The 23,873-nt window shown below is 37.7% G+C and overlaps 2 protein-coding genes across 4 annotated transcripts in view; both read right to left on the reverse strand.

Moving 5' to 3' along the window:
• LOC131300120 (probable LRR receptor-like serine/threonine-protein kinase At3g47570) overlaps positions 1-22,994 on the reverse strand; it is a 29,643-nt gene extending 6,649 nt beyond the window's left edge. The window contains exons 1-2 of one of the 3 annotated variants that reach the window (XR_009190875.1): positions 20,214-22,992; positions 19,521-20,095 (exon numbers count right to left, since the gene is read on the reverse strand). Coding sequence is in view for 2 of the 3 variants with exons in the window: in XM_058325813.1 (XP_058181796.1) it covers positions 19,725-20,095; positions 20,214-22,935 (3,093 nt within the window). In the remaining variant the exon portion in view is untranslated. Of the gene's footprint in view, positions 1-19,365; positions 20,096-20,213 lie in introns of those variants that run through there. The other 2 variants (XM_058325813.1, XM_058325812.1) reach the window with 2 other exon arrangements.
• On the reverse strand, positions 6,571-9,940 carry LOC131300131 (putative receptor-like protein kinase At3g47110). The gene is made up of 2 exons (XM_058325827.1): positions 7,142-9,940; positions 6,571-7,023 (listed from the first exon to the last, which is right to left on the reverse strand). The coding sequence occupies exons 1-2, from the start codon at positions 9,816-9,818 to the stop codon at positions 6,617-6,619; spliced, it is 3,084 nt and encodes a 1,027-aa protein (XP_058181810.1). The 5' UTR covers positions 9,819-9,940; the 3' UTR covers positions 6,571-6,616.
• Positions 22,995-23,873: the final 879 nt, after the last annotated feature.

Consider the following 23,873-nt stretch of genomic DNA (forward strand, 5'->3'; position numbering starts at 1 on the left):
AGAAGAAACTTTTCAATATTAAGTAAAATCCCACAAAGGGTACAAGAACCGGATCCGGAGCCCTCGGTTGGGAAAAGACCTCAACTTACGGGTTATCCAAAAGGACCGGGAGAACAAGATCCAAACGGACCGAGTGAACAAGCCCACAAGGGGCGAAAAATCTGCGCAGGGACAAGAAAATAAACTAAAGCAAAAACCCACTTGAAACCCGCTGATCAGACGGTTACCCTGCGCAAGATCGCTGGCCACCAATACATCAGCCAGCCCACCACCATCAACACAGCCACCAACAACACAGTTGCCGGAGACAACCTTCGCATCAAACACCGAAAAACAGAAAAAATCTACCCCTAACTTTATTATCCCACCAACCGCACCCATCGGACCTAGAGAACCAGGCCGATACAGATCCGAACCGGGGAAACCGGCCAGAGAAAAGCTGGAAGAAACCAGCGAAACCAACAGCAACATAAAGCAGAACCTAACTCCTGAACCACTGCGTACCTCGCTTATTACACTCCGATTGGAAGCCAGAGGACTCGGCTGCCACCAAAACCACCACTGCACGGGTCGAGGACGCTGAAGGAGGCACCACACCCCGCGCACCGCCAAAGGCAGGAAAGACGAGATGGTGCTCCATCCGAACAACAACAACACCGGAGGAGGGCAGGGAGAAGATCCAGGATCCACGACGCCATACGAAGGAAGGAGAGGTGCTCGGTGGCGGAGGACGAAGGGAGGGGGTGGGGAGAGGGGCGGCGGGATCCCCACCCCCGAGGCAGACAACCCTAGGAGCGGCAAAACAATACGAGAATATCTCTCTCTCTCTCTCTCTCTCTAGGAAGCGACAAGTTTTTCTCTTAATCTGGTAAAAATGCTGTATTGATAAGCATGTACACCATTGTTGATTCAGAATTGCTATCAGCCACGACCAAAATTTCGATTTCTGTCCCGATCCTACATGTAAAGCAGTATAGAAATTACACTTTAAACCATATCTTCCCAGTTGGTTATAAACAAATTACAATACCTTTTATATATTTTGCCAAAACTTTTGAGTAATCACAGTTAGGACCCTTTCTCTTATATTTTAATTTCCGGCATTTTAATCATACACATCATATACACCCCTCACTAATTTGGTATCAGAGCCCCAAATACTATTTGTTAATTCAAATAGCCAGACTAAAGAACCTTACTTATTATTTAGTTTTAGTTGGTTATGACTGATGACTTAATAAGAGTAATTAGTCCTAATTTAAGTGAAATTAGATCTCAACAGTCAAGACAGAATATCCAGATTAAAATAGGTTTCCAGTTAGTAGAGCAACTTAGCAGAAGTCTAGACAAGAGACTTAGCCTAGAAGTTAAAGGCAATATAGTAACCAGAAGTCAGTTTGAAGAATTTTCGAGAAAATCTCTCGAGCAAACTATCCAGATCTTAGAAAATATTAGCAGATTCAGGTTAAATAAACAACCAGAAAATTTAGACTATTTTAAAGACCTGCATTCAGAAAATTTAAGAAGAATTAGTAAATTAGAAGAAAAACAGCTCATAATATCAGACAAACTATCTTGTAAACAAGATATAATAGATCTGACCAGTAAACTAGACACTACTCAGCCAAAAGACATAGAAACAAAAACTAGAAATTTAGTGAAAAGTCTTAAATTTGAAGTCGACAGGATTAAGCAAAACTCAGTCCAAGTCAAATTAGAGTTAGACAGCAAATTTCAGAAAATAGAAGTTCTTTTAGAAGAAGTTAAGAAATTAGCCAATGGAGAATGAATAGTTGTGATAATTTTTTTTATAAAATAGCATTAGAAAATTCAGAAAAGATTCAACCAGATCCTATAGGATTGTCCAGTTTCAAGCCGACAGGTAAAACAGACGAAACAGTTATCAAGCAAAATAACACCATTATTGAACTTTTGATAAGTCTTAGCCATAGAATAGCAGAAACATCAGATAAGTTAGATCAGTTATCTATCAAAATAGATAAACTTCACGCATGAGACATGTATGGGGACATGGTGGTCGTCACCTCGTCATATACAAAGTACGAGAAGCATATGTTAGAAAAACTGTAAATTTGTAGCTTTTTTCATCTTTAGTGAATATTTTTTATCTTTTGGTGTAAGCAGTATGTTTCTGATTCTTATCATATAGACCAGTTAAAAAAGTACAAGATTTTGGTATAAAGTGGAAGAATTCACCCAAAACGACATGCCAAAAGGAAGATTGATTACTGTTGAACTTCATGCTATATGTAGATCCCCTTTGTTTTGATAATCATTTATGACTTGATATGGCTGAAGACCGTGGAGTCGATTGATGAGTTTAGGTACCAAGAGGCAGGCCATACGGTAGTGAATTTGGCGGTATCTCATTTTCCGGTCACATGGACATTAGTGAGATGAATATAGATGAATGTAGGTGTCGCAAAAGTGTGTAACAAACATGTTAATTTTCCAAAACTGGATGGTCGCCAATGCGGAGCCACCCCTCGGTTCATCCCAAGTGGCTTTTAAAATCTGTTGATGTTAACAATTTTAGCAAGATGAATACAAATGTAACAAGAAGCTTGTAGCAAACATGTTAAATTCCGGAGGGTGAATATATATGTAACTAAAAAGTACACACATTCCATCATAATATTATGATTTTCTCTCAAAACTGGATGGTCACCAATGCCTAGCCGCCCCTCGGTTAGACTAAGTCAAGTCGTTCAATGAAGAGCCTGTGGATAGTGTTAAAACCTTGTTATTTAGCCGATAGTGGTGTCACAGGAACTGTGAACGCTACGACTACACATGCGTGATTAGGATCAAACCATTTAGCGACGCGAAGAACCAGCTCCTGACTCTAGCTCACACTGGAATGCAAGCACCTTATTTTCATTTATGGAGATATTTCCTCCGTCACGGTAACAGCCAAAGACTTATAGACCTTTCATTCATTTTCCGGGACGATGTGAGATTGGGAAGGTCCATGCAATGAAGTCCATGGAATAATGGGTATAGTACAATAATGTAGTGTCCAAAATTGCCTTGAAGAAAACCTCTATTTTTCCTGTCCAAACATGCGAAATACAAAATTTAATAGTCAATTAAGATTTAAGAATTTGTACGCTGTTTGGGGTATCTCAAATGATCATTGAATTGGTCCATAATATGGTTTCTTGTTGCTTGTTTTTTCGCTATACTTGGTCTTTGTATTGGAATTGTGTCTTATGTACTGTTGAGCATGGGCTAGGCTAGCCTTAGTTACTACCGTATTTCGGGACTCATTGGCCAAGACTGTACATTCCTTCTGGAATTTATAAACAACTCTTCTGGCACTTCAAATTTGAAATGAAAATATGCCTTTTTCCTCTCCTTACTTTTCTCTAAGTGACTAAGTATGTATTCTGCGACTGTTTATCTATTGGAATTTTCTTAAGAAATTTGAAAAAAGTTAAAAGTATCAAGAAGCTGTATTACATAAATTTTTTTATGCCCTTGAGGAACCCTAACAGTTATTGTTCTTCATCTTGTATTAGTCATTTTCCCTTGGCAAATGAATGATCTATACGGAAGACTGTTACTCTCCCTACTTTTCTTTGATTGGTACGGGGCTGGAGCCTTAAAAATGGACTTAGACAAAGTGTGACAAGCCAGTGGAGGGTGTGGATAGGCCAAGCCGCCAAAGGGGGCCATACTTCTAGAAAACAAGAGGTAAACGAACCTATTGTTAAGCACATCCACCAAGATTACGTATCCTAACTGCGTTTAATATTTGAGATACTGATGTATTGTTAACCCTTGGTATTAGCCAATATTGGTGTCATGGGAAATGTGAACGCTACGACTACACATGTGATTTCCATCAGACCGTCCAGCTACAAGATTTAATAGTCAATTAAGAATTTGTGTTCTGTTTGGGGTATCTCAAATGGAGCACATGGTCCATATTGTGGTTTCATTGTCGCTTGTTTTCTTTTCTTTGTTTGGTCTTTGTATTGGAATTGTGTCCTACATACTGTTGGGCATGGGCTAGGCTAGCCCTCGTTAGGTATGGGAGTTGGTTTTTGGTTGGGTTTTCCTCTTTGTTTCTCTTGTGAACTCTCAAAGTTATACCATGGGGCCTTTGTTTCTTAATGGATTTACTTGCCGAAATAAAAACTTAAGATTTAATATTCAACGAGGATGTCAAAATTGAAGGTTTATAGCTTGGGAACTTGCATGTGAAGCACAGGCACGACACGGCATCATAGTTTCGGGTGTCCAATTGGAGCTATTAGATTTTAAGAGTGACATGCGACATGAGACATGTATGGGGACATAGTGGGAGTCGCTTCATCGTATACAAAGTACTAGAGGCATACAGAGAAAAACCTGAAATTTTTAGCTTTTTCATCTCTAGTGGATATCTTTAATCTTTTAGTGTAAACAGTACATTTCTGATTCTTATCATGTTCACCAGTCGGAAAAGTAAATTTTGGTTTGAAACCGCAAAAATTCTCTCAAAGATGAAAATATTCCTAAACGACAGTCTTTTTCACAGCATACCAAATGTAAGATTGATAATAATGAGCTTCATGCTCTATCTATATCCCCTTTGTTTTGATTATCATTTATAACTTGATACAGGTGAAGATCGTGGAGTTATGATTGATGAGTTTAACAAGGCGCAGGCCCTACGGTGGTGAATTTGGCTAGGGGTGTCCAAGAAAAACCGAGAACCGTGAAACCGGTCCGGACAGATTCGATCCGTACTTTTTGGATTTTGTCCGTGGATTAATGGTCCGGACACGGATTTGAAAATTAAAAAACCGTGAGATACAAATTAGGATTGGATTTTCATTTCAAAACCGTGGATTAACCGAACCGAACCGTGAGATATTTAAAAAAATAAAAATAAGATATGTGTGTGTAATATATATAAATAATTATAATTTTACTAATTTGCTTGTTTGTTTTGAGAAACTAATTTGCTATTTTTTGTTTCGTTTTTATGGGATCTAATAAGTAGATTATGCTTGACCAGAATTTATGTATTTTGGACAATGTTTAGTTTTATTTGGTTGCTGCTTTGCTGCCTTTATCATGTTTATTGCCTTTACTGCCTTTACAATTTGGACAATATTTATGGAAATTAGTGTTTGCATTTTTATTTGGAATATGATTATGGTGGTAGGATCATCTTATTTTTTTGGAAGGAAATCCGTGGATAAAACCGGGACCCAACCGTGATTCACGGTTCGAAATCCAAACCGAACCATGAAACTTTTGGATTAGGATTGGATTTTATTTTCTAAAAACCGTGAGATACGGATTAGGATTGGATTCATACGAATCCGATCCGATCCGGACCATGAACAGTCCTAAATTTGGCAGTGTAAAAAGTTAGAACTAGCATAGATAGGAAATTTGGGTCTTCTGATGAGTTCTCTGACCTTTCTCTAAGGGACTAAGTAGGTGTTTGGTGCAGCTGAAAAGGGTTAGTCCTGGCTTTCCTCTAGGTTGGAGTTCTGCGACTATTTATTTACTGGAATCAGAATAAGAAAATTGGATATAAGTTAAATATATGCTCTTGGGATTCCATTATATTGCATTTATACAATTGTTGTTCTTGAACGATTGGTACAGGTCTGGAGCCATAAAAACGGACTTAGACTAATTCAAGTCGACGAATGACAATAGAGTTGAACAGCGGAGAGGGGCCAAAGGTCAAGAAAACAAGAGGTATCAAACTGTTTTTTGACAAAAAATATATATACCATGATTAGATGCACTGCATGGACATTAAGATATTGTTAACCCATGTTATTAGCACAGACTGGTTTCATGAGAAATGAAGACACCGCAACCTACTCTTATGTTTTTGTTTTGATAACTCAAGGTGTCTGGGCCATCTTGCGAACGCATGGGACCAATTCCTCTATATGGCCTGTCTTCAACATTTATTAGGGAAGGTTTGGTAGGTTGCAATTTTATCATTTGGTGTTTGTAACTTGTAAGTTGTGTTGGAAAAATGACAGGATTCAAAGAAGGATTTGGAGCAACTCCAATCATTCAAGAGGGTTGAGTGTTAATTCTACATCAATCATTTTCTTTTGTTGATTTTTCTATCAAGGGGGAAAACTCTATTCCCTTGCCCTTTTTCTCGGGGTTTTTTTTTTTTTTTCCGGGCGTGCGAACTTCATATATATTTATTGAAAAAATCTTTATATTTCTACCAAAACCATTTCCATCGAAAAAACACATCCATCCCAAGTGAGAGCGTTTCGAAAATGTTACTATTTGGTACCAAACCAATAAAGATGCTACTGGCACATTCTTAATGCCTTACAAGTAATTATTTAGTGGGAACTTACATGCATACGGAATTAAATATGCACAACAATGACTACTTAATTGAAAACTCAAAACTATATATGGGAGAGAACTTTCACCTTCTCTTTTATTCATCTTAATTTACATGGTTACCAAACCGGCCTGCCTATTTGGGTTTCGGCCTTTCTAACTAAGTGATTGTGCGTCAAACCTTCGAAGCATGAAGCATCCTTCGCAGAGTCAAATCCTCTAGTGGCACTCTTAGTAGCTATTCTCGAGACGTTCCTTCACCAGTGAGTCACATCCGTAGTTGTCTCCTACCATGAATACCTACTCCAAGAAAGACTTCCTTTATTGTCATTAATCCTATGATCACATCCTTGACGTTCATCCTTTCGCCAGGCGATTCTGCAGAACATGAAATTCCAATCCTCATAAGGGAAACTAGGCATTCTCTTATTTTGGCTCGTCTAGCTATTTCGTTCTTAGCATCGTTTGTAGCTTCAGTAGGTTCTTCTAACAGCATGCGCCGATCAACAATCTCCATCACTCTCTCTGACAATGTCACCTTGCAAAATTCATGAAGGTTTTGCCTTATTGCAAACAATTCATCGGTCGGTCTTCTTCCTGTTAGCATTTCCAATAACAAAATCCCATAGCTATAAACATCTCCTTCTGTAGATGTCCTTCCTCCAATTCCATATTCTGCATTTAAACAAGTAAGGAAACAGAAGTTATACTAAGCTGAAGAAATGTAGTCTACTTTATACAAATGTCTGATAGGGAAAAAGGAAAGAAGAAGAAAAATTAGTGATCCGCTTACCTGGAGCAACATATCCTATAGAACCTTTGATTGCAAGTGAATTTGTTTGCCCACCATCATTGTTATCGTTGTTGATGGTGAGGAACTTGGCCAGCCCAAAATCTCCCACATGGGCAATCATGTCTTCATCGATGAGAACATTGCTTGGCTTTAGATCACAGTGAACAATTGGAGTTTCACAACGGTGATGAAGGTATTCTAAGGCACATGCAACATCGATTGCTATATTTAACCTTTGGGAAAGGCTTAAGTTCCATTCTTGTTGTGGCGTATCTTCTCCTGGATGCAACCACTTCTCTAAACTTCCATTGGGCATGTACTCAAAAACTAGTGCTTTAAAATCATCACCTGCATGGTTTATACTTGAACACACTGTTATAATCTTTAGAAGATTTTTGTGCCTTGTTCTCCTCAAAGCTTCACATTCAGCCACGAAGCTCTTGGAAGCTCCTCTTTGTTCAAGATTGAGCACCTTGACTGCAATTGCTTTATCACCTTCATGGAGAATTCCTTTGTACACGGTGCCAAAACTTCCAGCTCCAATTAAGTTTGATGGAGAGAATCCACTAGTAGCTTTAACAAGCTGATCGTATGAAACTCTCAAGTAATCGTCTCCTATGACTGGTTGGGTGAGAGATTTGTTTTTCTGTTCTCTTTTCTTAAGAAAGACAACAAAAAGTACAACCAGTGAAAGACACAGGATCACGCAAGCTATTGGAACAATAATTTTGACAAAGCGATTCCGCTTCTTCTTGGACATCGGGCAAGCAGGTAAACGCATTTCTGCAATGCCTCCACAAAGCCCTTTGTTTCCAATAAGTGAAATCGTACTCAAGTTTCCAAAGACACCTTGCAAGGGCACCTCACCAGCCAAGTTGTCAAAGGACAAGTTTAGATTCTTTAAAAGAACGAGGGCAGCTAGATCTTCTGGAATTTGTCCGCACAAGTTATTGCGTGAAAGATCCAGTCTTTGAATTCCTCTCAATGAGCTAAAAGATGGAGGAATACTACCCTGGAACGTGTTACCCTCTAGAAAAAGGCCCTCCAATTTTAAGCAATTTCCCAGAGTATTAGGAATATGTCCAGACAACTTGTTCTCTGAAACATCTAGTTCCTGGAGATTGTTCAATTTCTCGATTTCGAGTGGCAGGACACCGATAAAAGCATTATGAGCCAAGTACATGAAGGTTAAAGTGGAGAAAAGGCCTACTGTTTTGGGTATGGGTCCAGTTAAGAAATTATATGAGAGATCCAAGGATTGCAAGCCCATGATGTTTTCAATACTTGAAGGAATGGTTCCGTTCAAGTTGTTCTGATCCAAGTATATGTCAAATATTTGAGTGAGATTTCCAATGCTTTCTGGGATGGGACCAGACAATTTGTTTATACTGAAAGTTACTCGTTTGAGGTTTCTAAGCTTTCCTATTTCAAAGGGAATGACACCTGAAAAAAGGTTTGCTTCCAAACCCAACGCATCTAAATTGATGAAGTTGGAAATTCCCGCGGGTATGCTTCCAACGAGCTGGTTTCGTCCTACTGCTAACACATTGAGGTGACTTGAGAGATTGACTATGGTTGTGGGTAAAACGCCACCAAAACCATTTCCATCGAAACCCAATCCTTGTAGCTTGCTACAGTTAGTTAACGAATCGATGAAGGTCAAGTCACCAGCATCCCCAGAACCTAAATTGTTTTTACCCAGATTTAGATGGAAAAGATTCTTCATCTTTCTCCCTAGGTCAAAGGGAACTCCCCCCGAAAGGTTGTTAACCGATAGGCCAAGGTATTCCATTCTAGAAGCATTAGAAAGAGAAGCTGGAATGGGTCCCCGTAATTGGTTTTCTGCCATGGTTAAATGTTGCAGGTTGGGGAGTGTAAGGCCAATATCTTTGGGTAAACTGCCGGTAAGTTGGTTATCTGCAGTGATTAGATGCGTGAGAGTGGAGATATTGTAAAGTGAAGCAGGGACAATACCTGACAATTTATTCTCTCCAACGCTAAATAGCTGAAGGTTGGGAAGCTGACCGATGGAATGTGGAATAGTTCCTGTGATGCTATTCTGATGCAATCGTAGTAGTTGGAGGAGAGAGAGGTTACCGACAGATGGTGGAATCCCTTCGATGAGGTTGTTGGAGGAAAGGTCAAGAGAAGTGAGCATGGAGAGAGAATCAAACGAGGCTGGAATTTTTCCGACTAGATTATTACTCCGTAAAGCAATGACACCGAGGGAGTTTGACAAATTGGTTGGAATTTCCCCTTGGAGAGAATTGTCACTGAAATTTAGATGTCGCAGCTTGAACAAGCGGCTGAGCTCCAGGGGGATTTTCCCTTGGAATCTGTTACCCGGGAGGTAAATGGATATGAGGAAAGAGAGGTTTCCCAAGAAAGGTGACAAGATTCCGCTTAGACTTTTTCCCCTCAAGTCTAGAACCACTACTCTCCGATGCTTGCGACTGCACATTACTCCGTTCCATTTGCAGAGATCGAGAGAATTGTTCCAGGAGCTTAATGAGCCAAGCGGATCGTCATCTATAAGTTCCTTGAATGAAAGCAATGCTGATCGATCCGTTTCGTTGATCAATCCGCAGGTTACTTTTATGGCAATGGAGAAAAATAAAATCGAGCTGATGAGTAGCTTGATCTTGTGAAATAACAGAGATGATGAGATCAGCGTCATCAACTTTAGCGTTCTATATAAACAAGGGGATATTTGAATGAAGAAGAAGGAGAAGGTTGCTTCCTTCAAGGCATGCAATTACTACAATTTATAATGCAAAGATATTCAAGTATAGTCTCCTCCTCTGCTTTGCGAAATTACCGCAAAACCCCACAACCAAAGCAAGCTAGTGTTTAAAAGGTAGGGGCCGGGTATTTCGGTCTGATGCAGCCTCCTTTAGGCATGCAATCATGGATAAAGACTCCTCTTTCATAGTAAGAATCCAAAAACATGACTCGTAATTACTTGTTGCACCATGTAGATTGGGAATCTCACTTACCAATACGTTACGACACGGCATGATATGTATTGGACACGCCAAAGCGAAGTGTCCGACCAATCGAGACCAATTAGAAAATTGTTTAACAAGTTCATCGCAACCGTAAAGATTTAAATCATGATACAAGTGAAAGGCTGAAGGTCGGGGAGTTCATCAATGATTTGGAGGAAGAAGATTTTTGTTTCATTTCTTTTCCCATCATTGCACAACTGTAACTATAGTTTTATTACTTTATTGCAATACCAAATGTGGAAGTAACGAAAACTTACAAGATTTCGTTGATTTGAATATAAATGTTATAGCAAAAAGAGAAATAAAAAGGTAAAGTACAGATCCAAAATTCCAAATGTCTTTTTCTCTAGGGTTAAATTTTGCTAACCCCCATTGTTACTTATTCGTTAAAATTAGAGAATTACATATAGAAATCTTACACTAGGACTGTGCCTTGATCATGTGTTTGAGAAGAAATCGCCTCACAAAAACAGAAAAGTAATACTCAATAAGAAGACTTTTTTTTAATCGAAGAAATATAAGGACATGATAGTGAAAAAACTAAAGTAATATATTAGTTTGGTTTATTTTTCTTTCTTGTCGTAAATCTCTTTGCAAATACCTAAGTGAAATGTAGCCTTAATTTTACGTAATTAAACTCCAAGATGCACTTAAATCTGCAATAGTTTTCATATAAGGGGATGCTTAAAAGGTAAAATGGTAATTTTGTGGCCTTAGTGTTAAAATGGGTCAAAATAAATTAATTCAATACTCCGAGGGAGTTTTATGTAGTTCAGATTGTTTTTATTTTAGTTAGAAATATGTAGGGCCTAGCTCACACAGCTGGAATGCAAGCACCTTATGTTCCTTTCTGGAGATGACTCCTCTTCCACAGTAATAGCCAAAGACTTAGACCTTCATTTTCCTGGAAAATGTTAGTTTTTGGAACCATGCAATGAACTCCATGTAATAGTAGCATGATGATGCAATTTTACAAGATTTAATAGTCATTTAAGAATTTGAGTGCCAGAAAAACCTTAAATTTGTTGCTTTTTTCATCTTTAGTGAACATATATATTTTTTCCTTTTTGTGTAAGCAGTATGTTTCTGATTCTTATCATATAGACCAGTTAAAAAAGTACTAGATTTTGGTTTAAAACGAAAGAAATTCATCCAAAACGACATCCCAAAAGGAAGATTGACTACTGTTGAACTTCATGCTATATGTATATCCTCATTGTATTGATAATCATTTATGACTTGATATGGCTGAAGACCGTGGAGTTGATTGATGAGTTTAGGTACCAAGAGGCAGGCCATACGGTGGTGAATTTGGCGGTATCTCATTTTCCGGTCACATGGACATTAGTGAGATGAACATAGATGAACGTAGGTGTCACAAAAATGTGTAACAAACATGTTAATTTTCCAAAACTGGATGGTCGCGAATGCGGAGCCACCCCTCGGTTCATCCCAAGTGGCTTTTAAAATCTGTTGATGTTAACGATTTTAGCGAGATGAATATAGATGTAACAAGAAGCTTGTAGCAAACATGTTAAATTCCGGAAGGTGAATGTATATGTAACTAAAAAGTACACACATTCCTTCATAATATTATGATTTTCTCTCGAAACTGGATGGTTGCCAATGCGTAGCCGCCCCTCGGTTAGACTAAGTCAAGTCGTCCAATGAAGAGTCTGTGGATAGTGTGGAAAGGCCAAAAGGGGCCCAAGTTCAAGAAAACATGTGGTATACAAAACTGTATTGATAAGCATATACACCGTGGTTAGACATCCTAACTGCATTGATATTAAGATACTGATATATTGTTAAAACCTTGTTATTAGCTGATAGTGGTGTCACGGGAACTGTGGATGCGACAACTACGTACACATACAAGATTAGGATCAGACCGATCAGCGATGCAAGGAACCAGCTCCTTACTCTAGCTCACACTGGAATGCAAGCACCTTATTTTCATTTCTGGAGATATTTAATTCCTCCGTCACGGTAACAGCCAAAGACTTATAGACCTTTCATTCATTTTCCTGGAAGATGTGAGATTGGGAAGGTCCATGCAATGAAGTCCATGTAATACAATAATGTAGCGTCCAAAATTGACTTGAAGAAAACCTCTGTTTTTCCTGTCCAAGCATGCGAAATACAAAATTTGATAGCCAATTAAGAATTTGTACGCTGTTTGGTGTATCTCAAAAATATCATTTAATTGGTCCATAATGTGGTTTCTTGTTTATTGTTTTTTTCGCTATACTTGGTCTTTGTATTGGAATTGTGTCTAATGTACTGTTGAGCATGGGCTAGGCTAGGCTAGCCTTAGTTACTAGCTACTATCCAGTTATTATGTACTAAACATTATTATTTTGATGGTTGGATTCCACCACCTTTTAGTAAATTGAAAGTTCTCTTTATCGATATATTATAGGTCTTATCTGATTTCAAATGAGGGAGATGCGAGCGTTTTACCGAAATAATTTAATTTTTGACTCATTGAGGGTAAATTGGTCATATCTTTATATATACAAAAAAATATTATAGACTCCAACTACTAGGGTTGATATTCAACAAGCTTTTTAACGGTTCTAACATTGCAAAAAACGGAGTTCGGAAGTGTCCGGAACAAACTCACAAAGTGTGAGGAATTTGTGGAGCTTTGTGCACCCTAGGAGCAATTCTATGTGCCCCAGGAGCAGTTCATTGCGCCCCAGGCGCATCATCGCAGTTTCAAAACTGACCAAACTTTGTGGTCTTGCCACGGTCACTCCCGAACTCTGATTTTCACGTGGTTTGCACTGTTAAAAATTCATCTAGCCTACTTTCTAACTAAATTAGTTTGACTCCAAAATTATTTATAAATCAAAATATATGACAATTTTACCCTCAATATGGCGAAAAATAAAATATTTTTTGTAAAATCCTTGAATCACACTAGCTTTAAACCGGATCAAAACCTATTTTATATCGATACAGATGGTATTCAAAGTACTAAAAGATGATGAAATCGAACCATAAAAATAATAGATTTGCGGTTACGAATAGTTCGTTGAAATTAGACCAATTCAAATATTGTTGGAGACATTAAGGCTAAAACATATTTCCGCACCCTTCGACTCATTCTTTGTTCCTTTCGGTACTCACATTCCTAATTTTTAAGGCATTAGTTCAATTCTTTGATTACTATAGTCTACTATACTCCTCTCAAAAGAATTGTTGATTCCTCAACAATCCCCATGTCTTCCCATTAGTCTTTCCCCAAGTCTTCCTAATTTACTAGGAAAAGATTGGTAGATTGTGATGGAATGCTCTATCTCGGTGGATGTGGCTTGACTGGGAAAAAAAAAAAAAAGGCAAAATGTGAATGGAGGACTTGGAAAAACTCCAACCCTTCAAGAGGGTTGAGTGTTAATTCTACGGCAATCGTTTTGTTTTGTGGACTTTTCTATGGTGAGATGACAGTAACATGTTGTATCATGGTGGAAGACTCTGTTTCCTCTTCCTTGTTGGACTTCAAAGTTTGACAAAAGGGCAAGGAAAATTAACTCCTCCTTCAGCTTTCCTTCCTTCTATCTTCTCTCTCACAAAATTAATCAATATTTCTTTCTTTTTTTTCAACAAATAAAAAGAATACACTTTCCTTTAGTTTCTCTTTTACTTCTTCTTAATTTTCTCCTCCATTCCACATTTTCCAAAAGAGCTGAATGGTTTTGTAGCTTGTACACAATCTCTAGCCGTAGTTAATACAAATTTGTTCTAATTACGGAAATATCTTCATCTGCATTGATAAAGAAATTATGAACACTGCAGGAGACCGTTGTGTTATGAATTCGCCATCTCAACAAGACTAGACCGAAACTGGCTAAACAACTAGATGAAAAGCTTAATGTGACTGCTTGCACCAGACAGAATAATTGCTTCCATCGTATTTCAGGACTCATTGGCCAAGAGTGCACATTCCTTCTGGTATTTATAAACAACTCTTCTAGCACTTCAAATTTGAAATGAAAATGCCATTCTTCTCTCCTTACTTTTTTACATCACATGTTTTGTATAACGATATTCGCTTCCAATACAAAAGCCAAAGGATAGGAAAAACAGTTGAGAGTAATTAGCCTTGCCGTCAGTGTAAAAGCTGGGTCAGTTATAAGCAAAAGTCATTATAAACAGTGGTGAAAATTTATTTCCATACAGTGACTCTTGGTTCAGCTGGGTGCTCATACCATTCTGTGGCTGAATGGTAGATTGATTACTGTTGAACTTCATACTTTCTATATCCCTTTGTCTTGATAAGCAGATACGATTGAAGACCATGGAGTTGATTGACAAGTTTAAGTACCAAGACGCAGGACATACGGTGGTGAATTTGGTGGTACCTCGTTTTCTGGTCACATGGACATTGCAGTAGCTCTAGGACAATTATATTCCCAGACAATAACTCGATTCGACATCATACTTACTCGTACAAGGATGCCAAAGGAACAACAAGAGTGGTCGCTTCTCTTCAATCTGGTGCAAGAGCTATGGCAAGCGTGTTCCAGACGAGCAGAGAGAGTGTGCGCAAAAAGCTGCGGGTCTTACCTGTGCCATTGGCTTAGCTTAGCTTGGCATTCGTGACTAATGACATGGCCTTGGGACACAAATTTCAATTTTAAGAGATGAATACAACTGATCAAAAAGAAAGAAAGAAAGAAAAGATATGAATACAGACGTAGCAAAAAGTGTGTAAAAAACATGTTAAATTTGAGAGGACGAGTTTGTATTGCGTTATACAAAACTCTGTTATGCTACAATAAATTGGGCTAAGGTCCAAAACAATGGGCCCGAGAAGGCATGTAGTCCAGCCTAAATTTTTGTACAAATGGTTAGTAGAACAGTTTCGATTGGGCCCGAGAAGGCATGTAGTCCAGCCTAAATTTCTTCTGCGATTCAGCCCCATCAGCCCGGTGGATGTTTCAGAACAGTTTCGATTGGGTCGCCAGACTTCAAAATGGTTAGTAGAAGGTGCTATGGAATTGAGAAGTTGTTGTTTTGCACAAATTGAGAAAGATCGGTGGGTGTTGAAGGCATTTTGTTGGTCCCCGCAAGTTAAATGGTCTCCGGCAAGGCTTGTCGGCAATTGGTAGTGGTTGATTTTCATGATTTGTGCGACCTCATGGATCTTCTGCTCTTCACGGCGAGTCGCACTTCTTCAAAGCCAAACTCATTTCTGACATTTACTACTCTTCCTCAGACTTGAGATAAAGATGGACGGGTTTTGGAATTTTGTGGGTGGGTGAACAGTGCAATAATGATCCAAAAGGAAAGAAAAATTAAAAGTATCAGCTAGCTTTTTAGAGATACATACTACTGTTTTTAGAGAGATCGTTCAACTACTGCTATAATATCGAGTGCAATTATACTAGTATTTTTTTTTCTACATATTTATGTTACTAAACCATTGTTATTTTAATTCTTTTTGTTATCGGCAATGTTATTTTAATTCTTTATACTAATAATATGTTGAATTTTTTGGGTAGTAAAGAGAATAGATTGGACAGATAACCATATTTATTAATTTTATTGGAAATAGGGGCGATTATATAGAGCACTCAAATAATGTTATTTGTTGATTGTTTTGGGATAATATAGTTTAAATTAGACTAATAACCACATATGTTACTTTAATTTCTATTATAAAGAATGCAGATTTTGCAATGATAACCTAATATGTTGATTTTTTGACAGAGTATAAAGTTGGATAGATAATTAGATATGTTGATATTATTGTTATTTGGAATAATACAGAGTATAAATTCGGACAGATAATCATATCTTTTAATTTTATTGAATTTGTAAAGAGTACAAATTTGCATGGATAAGCTTTTGGAAATGAGAGAGCCTTTTTTGTTGGCTTTATAGCAATTATACCGATGGAGTAAGTATCCATATCATTTTTCATACGAGTATGGTTGTAATGAACACTTATAACATCCATTATTTAATTTGAAGAGATAACGTTATTTTTTTACTTTGTTTTGGGGATATACAAAATAGATAACACACGTCATCAACTATTTTGTACTAATATAATAATATTAAAAATCTTACTTTCATGTCATCAACTATTTTGCACTAATATAGTTTTTTGGTTCTTTTTTGAAAGATACAAAGATTGGACTTGCATAAATAACGTTATCCTTTTCTTTTCTTTTTCTTTTTTTCTATTTTGGAGAGAAAAAATAGACATATAAAATTATTTGTATGTTTTGTGTGTCATACATATAACGTTATCTGTTTATTTTTATTTGTGTTATTAGGATGACAAAGTAACACATATAAAGGTACTGTTTGTCCTATGTCCCAAACATAATGTTATCTATTTGTTCTATGTCACACATATTTGTGTTATTGGATAGATAACCGTATCTATTGATTTTATTACGATTACACATAGCACATAACCTTATCTGTTGGTCTTTTAAAATAATACAAAGTATAAATTTAGACAAATAACAATATTTGTTGGTTATATTACCACTTACTTCGTAAAAGATAACCTTATCTTTTGGTCATTTTTGAAATAATACATAGTATTGATTTGGATAAATAACCATATTTGTTGGTTTTATTTCGATTTGGGATTAAAGAGAGGATAATTAACTTTATTTGTTTCGGACGACAAAGAGTATGAAAATGGACAAATAACCATATCTGTTGGAGAAAAACTATACAAATTGAGTTGTATTTTAGTTTAGTGCCATAGATAAACAACTTGGATATAAATTTTGTCTGAAGTCCAAAAATTAGGAGATATCGACCTATTTATAGCCTGGGTTAACTATTCTCTTAAGGGCTCTGTCCAAATCACGAAAAATTACTAATAACTACAGATTTTTAAGTGTTCCACTCATGCTTATTGCTAATCAGTAATTAATCACCACATACGAGTTCTTTTTCAGGTTTACTTTTATAAGCCCAAATTCAATCTAAATGTGGGACACACCTAGCACCTCTGTGTCCAACGGAGAAGAATTAGTAGTTCACTTTAAAACAAGGAGAATTCCGGCTGACCACACCCAGCTGCCTTCTTTCCCCTGTATATATCTACATCTCAGATCGTGGGCGTCGAAGCTTCGAGGAGGCGATGCGAGACCTCAGCTTCGAGAGAGCTTGATTGTCACCCGCGCCGGCCCCAGCTTCAGATCCGAGAGAGAGAGAGAAGATCCAAGCATGCGAAATACAAAATTTAATAGTCAATTAAGAATTTGTACGCTGTTTGGGGTATCTCAAAAGATCATTTAATTGGTCCATAATGTGGTTTCTTGTTGCTTGTTTTTTCGCTATACTTGGTCTTTGTATTGGAATTGTGTCTTATGTACTGTTGAGCATGGGCTAGGCTAGCCCTTGTTACTACCCAATTGTAATGAACTAAACATTACTTCCTCCGTCTCGGTTTGTTTGTCCTCTATTTAACTTTTTGAGAACGTTTGACCTCTCAAAGAATTGTCTATAATTTTCAATTCGTAATATTTTTAATATGCAATATGGATCTTATTTGATAAATCTCAATTAGTTTTATTATACAAAATCTTCAAAATCATAAAAAACATTATAAAATGTAAGATATAAGTATATTTTTGAAATACACGAATTTCGACAATTGGACAAACAAATTAGGATGGAGGGAGTATTATTTTGATGGTTGGATTCCACCATCTTCTAGTAAATTGAAATTTCTCTTTATCGATAGATAATAGGTCTTTATCTGATTTCAAAATGAGGGAGATGCCAGCGTTTTACTGAAATGATTTAATTTTCAAATCACTGAGAGTAAATTGGTCATATCTTTATATACAAACAATTATAGACTCCAACTACTTGCGTTAAAAATTAGACTCAACAAGCTTTTTAATGGTTCTAACCTTGCAAAAAACGGAGTTCGAGAGTTTCTGGGACAAACTCGCAAAGTTTGAGAAATTTGTGGAACTTTGTGCGCCCCAGGAGCAAGTCTATGCGCCCTAGGTAGCTATAATTAGGCCCGTCAATGGGCCGGATTTGACAAGTCCGGATCCGATAAGACCCGAATTCGATTTGAATCGATAAGACTCAAATCCGATAGTGGTAATCGGAAAAAAATTTTACTTCAAAAATTTTAGCAAAAAAAAAATTATATTTTTCAAAATAATACAATTTTTTTTTCAAAAAAAATATTTTCAGAAAAAAATTTAAAAAAAAATTAAAAATACAACTTCTTAAACATTTTTTTTCAAAATAAAAAATTTCCTTTTTTTAAAAAAAAATTAAAAAAATAAAGTTCGGATTCGGATTGATAACGGATTTAATCCGATCCGAATCCGATCCGTATTTGGATTACCGGATTCGGATAATCGGCGTTATCAGATTCGGATCGGATCCGGTCCATTGACAGGTCTAGCTATAATAGCTAATATTCCTTTTTGCTACTCTGTTATACATGCTCTAATAGAACAACAAAATAAAAAGGGAGGAAAAACTCTTTTGCACTTTTCTTTTGTTTATTTTTGAAAATTAATTTATATATTTATGTACGAGTTTGCCTTTTTTTAATTCATATATATAAATTTTGGTTGCCTAAGGCGGAATAAATTCCTGGTTCCGTCTTTGTTCGTCATGATCTAAAGCAGCATTTTATCGGCATTTAGAGACTGCTTACCGTGTGAAATGCCGCGCCAGGAAGAGTTTCTGGAAGATGGGCAATGGTGTACGAAGAAATTTTGATCGATCGTCGCAAGGGGGTCGTCAGTAGAAGTGATTCTGGAGGGGGTTTCCAGAGACATATTCCCTGCTTTGGTCTGGAGGCGCGGGAGTGGTGTCATTAGGAAACGACGCACAACAGGAAAACGGTGCACAACGGAAACGGTGGAAGCGGTGCACAACGGAAGATCATGAGAATTGAGAAGGTCCGAAACGCTATTTTTAATTTGGGTTTGGTTAGGTTAGTTATTCCTAGTATTTTGTAGAGGTATTTTTGGAGGAGAGTGTGGGAAACAAGGCCTTCATCTCGTCGGCTTTTGATCGGTGGGGAACGAATGGGATATACAAAAACTAAACTGTCTCAGGAAAACATATTCAATCTGCGCAAGCCCAAATAACTAGCATTTGAACTACAAGTATACAAATGAGTTTAAGCTAGTAACCAATTTTTTCCGAAGCCCTAAGGATTTAGCAAGATAAATGTTTCTTCTGAAAAGCAGAGACCAAAACCGTTTCCATCGAAAAAACACATCCCTTCCCAAGTGAGAGCGTTTCGAAAATGTTACTATTTGTTACCAAACCAATAAAGATGCTACTGGCACATTCCTAATGCACAACTATGACTACTTGAAAACTCAAAACTATACATGGGAGAGAATTTTCACCTTCTCTTTTATTCTTCTTAACTTACATGATTAAATAATCGGCCTGCATATTTGGGTTTTGGCCTTTCTAACTAAGTGATTGTGCTTCAAACCTTCCAAGCATCCTCAGCTGAGTCAATTCCTCTAGTGGCACTCTTAGTAGCTATTCTCGAGACATTCCTTCACCGGTGAGTTGCATCCTCATTTGTCTCCTGCCATGGATACCTACTCCAAGAAATACTTTATTTTCATTAATCCGATGATCACGTCCTTGATGTTCATCCTTTCGCTAGGTGATTCCGCAGAACATGCAATTCCAATCCTAACAAGGGAAACTGAGCATTCTCTTATTTTGTCTCGTCTGACTCTTTCTTTCTGAGCATCGTTTTCAACTTCAGTAGGTTCTACTAATAGCATGCGCGAATCAACAATCTCCATCACTCTCTCTGGCAATGCCACCTTGCAAAATTCATGAAGGCTTTGTCTGATTGTAAACAATTCATCTGTCGGTCTTTTTCCTGTCAGCATTTCCAATAACAAAATTCCATAGCTGTAAACATCTCCTTCTGTAGATGTCCTTCCTCCAATTCCATATTCTGCATTTACATAGTTAAGGAAACAGAAGTCATACTAAACAAAAGAAATGTAGGCTACTATTTATAAATGTCTGATAGGGAAAAAAGAAAGAAGAAGAAAAATTAGTGATCTGCTTACCTGGTGCAACATAGCCAATAGAACCTTTGATTGCAAGTGAATTTGATTGCCCACCATCACTGTTACCGCTATTGATGGTGAGGAACTTGGCCAGCCCAAAATCTCCCACATGGGCAATCATGTCTTCATCGATGAGAACATTGCTTGGCTTTAGATCACAATGAACAATTGGAGTTTCATAATGGTGATGAAGGTATTCTAAGGCACATGCAACATCAATCGCTATGCTTAACCTTTGGGAAAGGCTTAAGTTCCTTTCCTGTTGTGGTGTATCTTCTTCTGGATGCAACCACTTCTCTAAACTTCCATTGGGCATGTACTCAAAAACTAGTGCTTTAAAATCATCACCTGCATGGTTTATACTTGAACATACTGTTATAATCTTTACAAGATTTTTGTGCCTTGTTTTCCTCAAAGCTTCACATTCAGCCACGAAGCTCTTGGAAGCTCCTCTTTGTTCAAGATTGAGCACTTTGACTGCAATTGGTTTATCCCCTTCATGGAGAATTCCTTTGTACACGGTGCCAAAACTTCCAGCTCCAATTAAGTTTAATGAAGAGAATCCACCAGTGGCGTTGAGGAGCTGATCATATGAAACCCTCAAGAAATCATCTCCTATGACTGGTTGGGTGAGAGATTTGTTTTTCTGTTCTCTTTTCCTAAGAAAAACAACCAAAAGTAGCACTAGTGAAAGACAGGGGAATATGCAAGCAATTGGAACAATAATTTTGAAGCCAAGGCGATTCCCCTTCTTTATGGACTTTGGGCAAGCAGGTAACCGCATTTCTGAAATGCCTCCACAAAGCCTTTTATTTCCAACAAGTGAAATCGTACTCAAGTTTCTGAAGACACCTTGCAAAGGCACCTCACCAGCCAAGTTGTTAAATGATAAGTTCAGATTCTTTAAAAGAACGAGGGCGGCTAGATCTTCTGGAATTTGGCCGGACAAGTTATTGCGCGAAAGATCCAGACTTTCAATTCCTTTCAAGGAGCTAAAAGTGAGAGGAATACTACCCTGAAACACGTTACCTTCTAAAAAAATGCCTTCCAATTTCAAGCAATTTCCCAGAGTACTAGGAATATGTCCAGACAACTTGTTCTCCGAAACATCTAGTTCCTGGAGATTGTTCAATTTCCCGATTTCAAGTGGCAGGGCACCAATAAAAGCGTTATGAGCTAAGTTCATGAAAGTGAGAGAGAAGAAGAGGCCTACTGTTTGGGGAATGGGACCCGTTAAGAAATTATGTGAGAGATCCAAGGTTTGCAAGCCCAGGATGTTTTCAATACTTGAAGGAATGGTTCCGTTGAAGTTGTTCTCGTCAAGGTCTAGCTCAAATATTTGAGAGAGATTTCCAATGCTTGTTGGGATGGGACCGAACAGTTTATTTCCACTGAAAATTAGCAGTTGTAGATTTTTAAGCTTCCCTATTTCAAAGGGAATGACACCTGATAAAAAGTTTCCTTCCAAACCCAACTTATCTAAGTTGACGAAGTTGGAAATTCCCGCGGGTATGCTTCCAACCAGCTGGTTTCGTCCTGCTGCTAACACATTGAGGTGACTTGAGAGATTGACTACGGTTTTGGGTAAAACACCACCAAAACCATTTCCATCGAAACCCAATCTTTGTAGCTTGCTACAGTTAGTTAACGAATCAATGAAGCTCAAGTCACTAGCATCCCCAGAACCTAAATTGTTTCTACCCAGATTTAGATGCAAAAGACTCTTCATCTTTCTCCCTAGGTCAAAGGGAACTCCCCCTGAAAGGTTGTTACCTGATAGACCAACATATTCCATTCTAGATGCATTAGAAAGAGAAGCTGGAATGGGTCCCCAGAATTGGTTATTTGCAATACTAAAATATATCAGGTTGGGGAGTCTAAGACCAATATCTTGGGGTAAACTGCCTGTAAGTTGGTTATTTGAAATGAATACTAGCTGCATAAGAGTTGAGATATTATAAAGTGTGGGAGGGATAGTACCTGACAATTTATTCATGCCAATGCGGAATACCTGAAGGTTGCTAAGGCGGCCGATGGAATGTGGAATAGTTCCTGTGAGGCTATTGTCTCCCAAATCTATTCTTTGGAGGAGAGACAGGTTACCGAAAGAAGGTGGAATCCCTTCGATGAGGTTGTTGGAGTAAAGGTCAAGATCAGTGAGCTTGGAGAGAGAACCAAATGAGGCTGGAATTTTTCCAACTAGATCATTATATGGTAAATGAATGACACCAAGGGAGTTTGAAAAATTTGTTGGAATTTCCCCTTGAAGAGAATTACTACTGAAATTTAGTTGTTGTAGCCTGAACAAGCGATTAAGCTCCAGGGGGATTTTTCCTTGGAATCTGTTTTCGTGGAGGTAAAGGGATCTGAGAAAAGAGAGGTTTCCCAAGAAAGGTGACATGGTTCCCCTCAGACTTTTGCCCCTCAAGTCCAGAACCACTACTCTTTGATGCTTGTGACTGCATGTTACTCCGTCCCATTTGCAGAGATCGAGAGAACTGTTCCAGGAACTTAACGAGCTAAGCGGATCCTCAGCTATAAGTTCCTTGAAGGAAAGCAATGCTAGTCGATCTGTTTCATTGCTCAATCTGCAGGCGACTTGTGTTGCAGTGGTGAAAAATAACACCAAGCTGAGTAGCTTTATCCTGTGAATTAACAGAGATGACAAGATAAGCGTCATCAACTTAGTAGCAATAGTCGAAGTGAAAGTGGAAGGTAGCATTGTAAATATTCAAGTGGAAGAAGAATACTGCTTTCTTAAAGGAATGCCAATACTGCAATTTATAGTGCAAACGACATTTAATTACAATCTACTCATGTCAGCAAAAATTGTTCCCAAGTCTTCCCATTAGCGTCTCCCCCCTCCCCTTATTTTATGCCCAAGTCTTCCCAATTTTCTATGAAACGATTGGTAGATTGCAATAGAATCCTCTATCTCGATGGAAGTGGCTTGACTGGAAGGAAAAGAAAAAAGAAAAAAAAAGAAGAGGCAAAATCTGAATGGAGGATTTGGAAAAACTCCAACCCTTTACGAGGGTTGAGTGGTAATTCTACGGCAACCATTGTGTTTTAATATGTATTATGCAGTATATTGGTTGATGACTCTCTTAGCATTAATATGTCTCAATAATGATTTCCTTCATTATCTTTTGTGCGCAGAACTATTCCTAGCTCTTCCCATTTGTCTATGCCCAAGTCTTCCCAATTTACTAGGAAAATATTGGAAGATTGCAATAGAATGCTCTATCTCAGTGGATGTGGCTTGACTGGAAAAAAAAGGCAAAATGTGAATGGAGGACTTGGAAAAACTCCAACCCTTCAAGAAGGTTGAGTGTTAATTCTACGGCAATCATTTTGTTTTGTAGACTTTTCTACGATGAGATGACAGTAACATGTTGTGTCATGGTGGAAGACTCAAATTTCTCTTCCTTGTTGGACTTCAAAGTTTGAGAAAAGGGCAAGGAAAATTAACTCCTCCTTCAACTTTCCTAATTCCTTCTATCTTCTCTCTTTCACAGTTAATCAATACTTCTTTTTCTTTTTTCAACAAATAAGAAGAATACACTTACCTTTAACTTCTCTTTTACCTCTTTCTAATTTTCTCCTCCATTCCACATTTTCCAAACGAGTTGAATGGTTTTCTAGCTTGTCCACAATCTC

Source organism: Rhododendron vialii, chromosome 9a (genome assembly GCF_030253575.1).
Source record: "Rhododendron vialii isolate Sample 1 chromosome 9a, ASM3025357v1".
In the NCBI taxonomy this organism is placed as follows: domain Eukaryota; kingdom Viridiplantae; phylum Streptophyta; class Magnoliopsida; order Ericales; family Ericaceae; genus Rhododendron; species Rhododendron vialii.

Excerpts from the sequence above, each read along its gene's own strand:
- LOC131300131 (XM_058325827.1), bottom strand. The coding sequence starts at position 9,818 with ATGACGCTGATCTCATCATCTCTGTTATTTCACAAGATCAAGCTACTC. Across the intron at positions 7,024-7,141 it reads TATAGGATATGTTGCTCCAG|AATATGGAATTGGAGGAAGG; the intron begins GTAAGCGGATCA and ends GTTTAAATGCAG.